The sequence below is a fragment of the Blennius ocellaris genome (assembly GCF_963422515.1).
Source record: "Blennius ocellaris genome assembly, chromosome: 14".
In the NCBI taxonomy this organism is placed as follows: domain Eukaryota; kingdom Metazoa; phylum Chordata; class Actinopteri; order Blenniiformes; family Blenniidae; genus Blennius; species Blennius ocellaris.
The window spans coordinates 6,830,389-6,838,984 of NC_137663.1; the positions used below are offsets into that span (position 1 = coordinate 6,830,389).

The 8,596-nt window shown below is 45.3% G+C and overlaps 1 protein-coding gene across 1 annotated transcript; it reads left to right on the forward strand.

Moving 5' to 3' along the window:
- Positions 1-527: 527 nt before the first annotated feature.
- On the forward strand, positions 528-7,593 carry asl (argininosuccinate lyase). Its single transcript, XM_080508405.1, has 15 exons — positions 528-636; positions 837-1,031; positions 2,308-2,391; positions 2,469-2,525; positions 2,596-2,693; positions 2,791-2,946; positions 3,026-3,078; positions 3,616-3,678; positions 3,757-3,871; positions 3,970-4,054; positions 4,193-4,252; positions 4,344-4,427; positions 6,027-6,107; positions 6,884-6,990; positions 7,086-7,593. The coding sequence occupies exons 1-15, from the start codon at positions 622-624 to the stop codon at positions 7,246-7,248; spliced, it is 1,416 nt and encodes a 471-aa protein (XP_080364531.1). The 5' UTR covers positions 528-621; the 3' UTR covers positions 7,249-7,593.
- Positions 7,594-8,596: the final 1,003 nt, after the last annotated feature.

The following is an 8,596-nucleotide window of genomic DNA, read 5'->3' on the forward strand; positions in this document are numbered from 1 at the left end:
GCGCTGCAGCGATTGGCTGAATCAGATGACCCTGCAAACAAAAAATCCAATAGAAATACATGTTTTATTGGTGCATTTATTAATTAACCAGTCAACTAATTATAATATTCATATATATGTATATGTGTGTGTGTATATACACACACATAAACACAAACACACACACATACATATATACATACATACATATATACATAAATATACATATAACTATATATATATATATATATATATATATATATATATATATACATATATATATAACTATCTATATATAACTATATATATACACATATAACTATAACTATAACTATAACTATATATATACATATAACTATAACTATAACTATAACTATATATATATACACACACACACACGCACACACACACACACACACACACACACACACACACACACACACACACACACACTCTGGTTACTCAGGTTACTCCGGAGACTGGCGCGTCTCTGCTGACGCTCGTTGAAGCGACACGTCGCCTCCTCCTCCTCCTCCTCCTCCCCCTCCTCCTCCTCCTCCTCCTCGCCCCTGCGCATGTCGGAGTCCTCTGTCCGCCTCTCTCCACATAACAAACCACACGGCAGGAGCACCACCAGCAGCAATGTCCAGTGCCGAGGTAAGAGCCGCGTGGCGCTCCGAACTGTGCGTAATTAGGATTTGCTCAGCCAGCTGCTCGCTAACAAAACAAACTGCCACAGCCAGGAAATAACACACACGCGCTCCACCGAGGGGGAACACGCGCACACATTTCAGAGGGCTTAAAAAAAAAAAACATGCCGCGTGTGTGTGTGTGCGTGTGTGCTGGACCCCTTGCAGGGGGGTAAACTCTGGGGGGGTCGTTTCGTCGGGGACGTGGACCCCGTCATGGAGAAGTTCAACGCGTCCATCGCGTACGACCGGAGGATGTGGGACGCGGACCTCCGAGGGAGCAGGGCGTACGTGAAAGCTCTGGAGAAGGCCGGGCTGGTGAGCCGCGCCGAGATGGAGCAGATGTTACAGGGGATGGACCAGGTGAACACACACTCTGCCTCCTCTTCAGGCTTCAACGCTCGTTTTCTCAACCTGTTGTTGTTTATCCGGAACATGTGAAGGTCAACATCAGTCATACCATGTGTCCGTCTGGAGCAGCTCCCCGAAGCGTCCCTGGAAATGGGTTTAAATTAACTTTTCTGCACATCAAAAGAGATTTTATCTTCAGTAAAACTTGGCAAAAAGTCAAAGAACTGAAATGGCTTAAATGGCTAGAAACTAAAAGAATAAAATAAAAGTGTAAAAACTGAAACATCAACAACAAAGGTCTCCAAATATGTCAACATTTCTAAAAGATTCCAAATGACTTTAACAGCTAACTTAGAAATGCTAAAAACAGGCAAGAATGCTTTAAATTAAAAAAAAAATGCAAATCAAAAGGAAGCAAAAAGCCTATAAAACCGTGACAAATTGCAAAATGGGAAAAATAGCCAGTGTCAAATGTGTTAAAGGGCAGAAATCAAATCCCTCTAATCCCTTAAATCTGCTATAAAAAAAATCCAAACTGAAATGAAAAAACAGCAAAATCCAAAACCCACAGAAAAGGGATAGTATAGCTAAAAAAATGAATCCAATTTAAAAAAATAAAAAAAAATAAAAACTGTTAAATACAATAAAACATTTTTAAATTGTAGTTATGAAACTTTCATCTACAACCTTGTGAGCTGAGTTTCCTCATTCAACATGTTGTTTTGGCCCCCAGATGAATTTGGTTTGGTTGTTTAGAGGCAAAAAAAAAGCCTCTTTTGGTCGTAAACATTGCAGACCTCTGTTCTAACCAGAGGAACAACGGCGCAGCTTCAGCTTCTGTCTCTGAGCCTCATCTTTAAAATGCCGACGCAACGCTTTTCCATCGGCGGGGCCGGATGGGAGCGTCTTCCTCTGTCCCTCTGACACTGTCGCTCTCATGGGAGGCGACCAGGAGGAGGGCGATGGTGACGTTCAAAGACAACACAGCCTCGGATGCAGATCAGATGGTTCTTCCAGTAGATTTCACGCCCCGCCGGATGAACCGACTCGTTGCTGACGCCTGTGTATTTGTTTACCCGTGTTTTGCTCGGCGCTGAAATGTGCCGGGGTGCAGGATTCCTCTGCATTCTGCTGAGTGGGAGGTCAACAGGAGGGTCGTCATGTGACGGCTGTCAGCTGCCCGAAAAAAGAAAAACAAAACAAAAAGAGGAACGAATGGACAGTCAGGGGGGGGGCGGAGGCATTTTTCTTCTCCAGCTTGAGCTCGTTGTTGTTTGTGAGTCTGCAGATTTCCGAGGAGTGGTTGAAAGGAGCTTTTGAGATCCAGCCGGGAGATGAAGACATCCACACTGCCAACGAGCGCCGGCTGAAGGTGAGACGCCTTCGGAAACTTTTGCGCGTCTCATTTTGAAATCGCGCGTCACGAGTTTGACGGCGTCGCTGCTGCAGGAGCTGATCGGCGCTCCTGCGGGGAAGCTGCACACGGGCCGCAGCAGGAACGACCAGGTGAGTGCATAAAGGCTGGCCCTCATTGGAGGCCTCGGCGCCGATTGAACTCTTGATCTGGCCTCCTCAGGTGGTGACGGACATGAGACTGTGGCTGCGGGACGCCATCGCCACCCTGACGGCGCACGCCCTGCGCCTGGTCTGTACCATGGTGGAGCGAGCGGCAGCGTGAGCGCACAGACGACACCACCCTGCGCTCTCACAAAGTGGGACTCTTGATGGGCTTGTTTTTTTTTTTTTCTGTCGTTTTCTTCCCGCCAATCAGAGAAATCGAGGTTCTTTTCCCCGGTTACACTCACATGCAGCGGGCTCAGCCAATCAGATGGAGCCACTGGATGTTGAGCCACGCCGTGGCCCTGAGCAGAGATGTGGACCGTCTCCTGGAGCTCAAGAGGAGGGTCAACGTGTTGCCTCTGGGCAGGTGCGCCACAAAACGCCAAGGAGCAAGACCAAGGAACAAAAATTAATTAAAAAAAAAAATAAATCCCTCTTGTTTTCAGCGGCGCCATCGCCGGGACGCCGTTCGCCATTGATCGGGAGCTTCTGCAGAAAGGTGTGGATCCTCCTCTCCTCTCTCACTCGGGGCTTCGTTTTGAGGCACATGACGACGACGAAGAGAATCCTTGATAGTCAGCAGTGTTTTATTAAGAGTGGTGGCGGGCCGGAGCAGTTCTCAGGCCAGCTTGAGGCTCCGTTTCCACGACAACAGTGCTCGGAGCCACTGAAAATGCAGCTTCCGGGGGGGGGGGGGGGGGGGGGGGGGTGAAAACGCAACTTTCCTGAAACACGGCGGTCGTAAATGGCCGTCTTGCACATGCACGTGTGGTTTCATTACAGAGACAAAGGGCTCCCCCTAGTGGCCCAACGCGGTAACGCCATTGTGTTCAGTATTTCTGCCGTTTCGCGTAAACTGGCATCGTTTTCTAAAGGTTGTAAATGCAAAGACTGTGCGTCTTGAAAGTGAAATGCCGGGACCTGATGCTCAAACAGTTGCGCTGCTTGTTAATCAACACACAGTTGTGATAGTTACAGTGTTGACCTCGCCACTTCTTGGTTTTTCTCAAAGCAGAACTTGTGTGTTTATTTGCAGAGTTGGCTTTTGAAGGCATGAGCCTGAACAGCATGGACGCCACCGGTCAGAGAGATTTTGTCGGTATGTGACCTGCACCTAGAAGTCGGCGACCGCAGATGAGCTGAAGCGTCTTTATTGTTTGTTTGTTTGTCTTGGCAGCGGAGTTCCTGTTCTGGGCGTCTCTCTGCTTGACTCACCTCAGTAAGATGGCCGAGGACCTGCTGCTGTACAGCACCAAGGAGTTCTCCTTCGTCACGCTCTCCGACGCCTACAGGCCAGTCCGGGCTTCGATCGGCCAATCACCTTCACAAACATCATGTTCATGTGTGTGTGTGTTCATGTGTGTGTGTGTGTGTGTGTGTGTGTGTGCAGCACAGGCAGCAGTCTGATGCCTCAGAAGAAGAACGCCGACAGCCTGGAGCTGATCAGGAGCAAAGCGGGTCGACTGTTCGGCCGGGTAAGACCACAAGTGGTCCGTCTGCGTTGTCTGGGGTGGACGGGGGAGCAAAGCTCCGACGCGGCGGTGAAGCGAGACGTGAAGGACGCCGCCACGCAGATAGGAAACGATCTTGAACGTCCAATGTTTGTGTTTCAGTGCGCGGGGTTCATGATGACTCTGAAGGGTCTGCCCAGCACGTACAACAAAGACCTGCAGGTATGTGAGGAGAAAGCCGCTCACCTCCACGGGGAAGTTTCCCCTCAAGATGTCTGTCCAACACGGTGGCGTTGTCTCCGCTGCTCTACAGGAGGACAAGGAGGCCATGTTTGACTGCTACGACACAGTGGAGGCGGTTCTGCAGGTCACCACCGGGGTCGTGACCACGCTCAAGGTCAGAGAGACACACTGCGAAATACTGTGCTTCTTTTTATTCATGAAGACCCAAACATGAGATAAAACCTTTTTTTTTTAATTAATTGAGGAAATGAAGACCTGAGTTTAGAATCAAGAAGGCAGATTCCAAACATTTCATAGATATATATATATGTAATAAAATCCCTTCAAAAGCCTTGTAGCATGGCCTTATGCAATAATGGTGCAATAATGTAATAAATATTCAAGTCATGTAATAACGGCACGTTATTTTTAATAGAATTTGCCACGTTTTGTAATAACTTGTTACACATTGCAACAGTTTGGTGCGTCATGTCATAAATGTCACCCTTTATCCATATGCGTGGTTCTGTGTTTATTAATGAGAAGAAGAAAAAATAAGATTCAGTTGGATTAGAAGTGTGTGTTAGTCTTTGGTTTGGCTCAGGTTCTGCCAACGTAGTGATTCTAGAACGCAGGGCTCTATGTCAGGTTTGACTTTAGATCAGCTGGGAGACTTTTAAAGTTACAAGGCGTCAGTATTTCCACCTGCAGTTTTGTTTTAGTGCCACTGAGTGCATTTAATCATTTAACCCGCATTTTCTAGTGACTGTCATAGCGTAATAGCGTTATTACATAATGAGTTGAAAATCTATTGCATTATTACATATTGCACCATTATTACATAATGCAACACTGATCAAAATCATTCATTATTTTGCAAAAAATATATAATTTCTTAGTCAAACTTGTGTTGTGAATACTATGAAATGTCATGTTTTTATGATGCAAAATACAGTGAAATATCTAGAAAACTTCTCCTATAGTAGTTGGATTATACATATTCTTACAAACAGCCTGACGGCACGGCTTGGAGCCTCTTGTGGCCCATTTCTGGCCTTTTGTTTGACACCCCTGGACTAAAGGAAGTAAAACATAAATAATAAAAGCACAGCCAGTTTTAATCCCATCAAGAAGCAATGTTTAAAAGAAACTCAAACAGTTCAACCTTCCCCCTTTGTTACCAATCTTCAGGCAGAATTAGTGAGCGTTTCTTGTTTCCTGTCGGAAAATATTAAATAGGCCTCCCTGCGATCACGTCTACTTTAGAAATGATCAACCAAACAGCAACAGAGTAGTTTGGGTTTTTTTTTTTTTCTTTTCTTTTCCAGTGCAAATGGTTTAGGTATAATGCTCTGGAAGAGGATTAGGGCCACTATGGGGAAAAAACCCTGAGTTCTGACTTTTTTTCTCAGAATTCTGACTTTTTTTCTCAGAATTCTGACTTTTTTTCTCAGAGTTCTGACCTTTTTTCTCAAAATTCCGAGTTTAAAGTCAGAATTCCGAGCTTAAAGTGAGAATTCCGAGTTTAAAGTCAGAATTCTGAGATTTAAAGTCCGAATTCTGAGGTTAAAAGTCAGAATTCCGAGTTTAAAAGTCAGAATTCCGAGTTTAAAAGTCAGAACTCAGGTTTTTTTTCCACAGTGGCCCTAATCCTCTTCTGTATAAGGCAGCCTTCAGGTGTGAGAGGTTTTGAGTTTTTCCAAGCGTCCTGTGGATAAAGAGGTGGCATGGCGTCACGTGGGCCCTCAGCACCTTCCTCCTCCTCGTGTTTCAGATCAACCAGAGTGTAATGGAAGCAGCTCTCAGTCCAGACATGCTGGCCACGGACCTGGCCTACTACCTCGTGAGGAAGGGCGTGAGTATTCTCAAGACTGCTTTCACATCAGAAACTGTCTTGTTTCACTGAATTATTCAACACATGTTGCTCATTTTTCCCTTGAGGTTTTGCACAACTTGCCTCCGGCTCATCGTGGCCAGTCGAGGAGTGTCAAACCCAAAACAACAAGCACGTTGTGAAAAATCTCAAAGAAAACATTGTTTTAAACAAACAAGTAATTTCTTAAGAGTAGAAGACGCAACACAACCCTGAGGGCATCAGTGATGCTGCTATGAAAGCTCGCTAACTAGCATTAGCCTCACAGTCATGCTCTCCGGGTGAGGTTGTAAAAACTCCCATAATGCAACAGTTTGTGGGAAAAGTCACTGCATTTTGCACCAGAGGGTTTCATTAAAATTGGCTTTAAGTTGAAGTCGTAGTTATTTTCAGCAGTCATTGTTTGCCTTTGTTGGAAATATTGAAATTTTTTTTAATCACGTACTGTATACTCGGCTCCACAATATAAGAAAAACTTTGACGTTTATTCCGACTTCACTCGGGATGAAATTGTTCTGTATTTGTCCCCTGAACTGCAATAAGTTCACCTCCTGGGGTTGTGTCATTGTATTTTTACTCCATTACCCTTCCTGTCACATTAAGGTGGTGGAGTGGAGTAAGAGTAATTATATTCTTAGTTTGGCACCATCCACTTGTGTTCCTCCAGTGTGGACCGTGGTGTTGCTCCACCCTTTGCGCCGTGACGAAAAGCGTCGTCTTGTGCTTGCGGCGTGACGCGCTGTGGCTCTGTGTTGCAGGTCCCGTTCAGGGAGGCTCACGGCCTCTCCGGTAAAGCCGTGTTCGCGGCCGAAAGCAAAAACGTGGCTCTGAATCAGCTCACGGTGGAAGACCTCGTCACCATCAGGTAGCCGCCGTGCCCTCCCCTCCACTGACGGCGTCTGTTGCCCCCTCCCCCCCCTCCCACCGCCTGCTCACTTCCTGTCGTCCCTGTGATTCCAGCCCGCTGTTTGAGAGCGACGTGTCGTCGGTGTGGGACTACAGGAGCAGCGTGGAGCAGTACGGCGCCCCCGGCGGCACGGCCAGGAGCAGCGTCGCCGCCCAGGTGGAGCAGCTGAGGAGCTGGCTGAAGGCCCGCCAGCCTCCACCCACCCCCGCCTCCTAGAAGCGCAGCTCTTCCAATCAGCCTTACTTGACGCATTTCAAAGATGTGATTTTGGTCAGAAGATGAGATGAGTCTCCAGGGAATCAAAAGTAAACGTAGTTTTGGTGTTGCAGCAAATAAATGGGTTTAGTTAAACTCTGTTGTTTTGTATCTTTGGAATTCAATAAAGTCATTCTGAGCCCTCAGGACTCCACGCTTTAAAACTAAATGGTGAAAGAAACACCAGAGGGTCAAAAGTCAGACATTTTATTGATTTTAAAACCTTTTGAAGACGCATTTCTTTCACTCGTATCAAACATTTGAAGAGTTTAAAATGTATTTGTTACTCTGGAGTGTAAATAACTTGTGTTACAAAGGACTTGGTGGGTTCCAACATCAATAAACTGTTGGTGAGTTAATAAGATAAAACCTCTTTATAATGAAGTATTTGTTCACCCAGGCTTCGTTTACAACGTTTCAAGTGAAAACATGTCTTTGTGTTTTCATTTCAGAAGATGGTTTCTTGGTTTTAAACATGTAGTTTGTTTGTAGGTCCACTAGTGGGGGCTGTTGTTTTTGTTTTTTTAATGAAACCACACACATGCAGCAGAGAACTACAATGGGAGAACAAGGACATTCTAGTGAACAGATGACTAAGTTGGGTTGTTATTACGGAGACTGTCAAAATAAAGGTCCCCGGAGTATATGAGCTGGGAGTCATGACACTGGAGGAAACATGGTTCATCTACTGAGCATGTGCAGAAGGACTATCTATTTCCACCCCAGCGTTTCAGAACGTTTGTCACACAGTTGTTTTCAGTGGCTCCGAGCGCCGTCGTCATAGAAACGGACACCCAAAAACCAACCAAAGTTTTGTGGTTTCACTTGAAAACGTGTGAAGCGAGGGAAACCTATTGCTGCAAACATTTTTTAGACGCAATCGTTTGATAAAATTGACATAAATCACTTAAACATAAATCAAAATAACTTCACAGAAACATTTCTTTACAAAAAAAAACAAAAACAAACCCCAAACTCATTTCATTATTTTCTTTTTCAAATGGACATTTTTATATTGCCCACTTCTAATGTGAAATCAGTGTTAAATTATATATCCCTAAAGAATGCCAATACATATATTTGACTATCATGTCTACAGTGCACACATCAGAACTAATTCTATTTTCCCTTCAAAATTAAAAGATGTAGAGTCGTGTGGGGAGATGTTTTAATGACTGGTGACGTGGTGTTGGTAGTGGGAACCAACAAACCTCTGGTCCTCAACCTCAAACCTGCCTGAATGTTAAATACTGACCCCGGGAGAGTCCGTTGACGTCACTCTTTTTCTTTTTCTTTTTTGCTGAAATGG

What these genes read in the sequence shown, in the direction of transcription:
- asl (XM_080508405.1), top strand. An exon ending in CCAACGAGCGCCGGCTGAAG is followed by an intron (nt 2,392 to 2,468) that starts GTGAGACGCCTT and finishes TCGCTGCTGCAG; the next exon opens with GAGCTGATCGGCGCTCCTGC. An exon ending in CGTACAACAAAGACCTGCAG is followed by an intron (nt 4,253 to 4,343) that starts GTATGTGAGGAG and finishes GCTGCTCTACAG; the next exon opens with GAGGACAAGGAGGCCATGTT.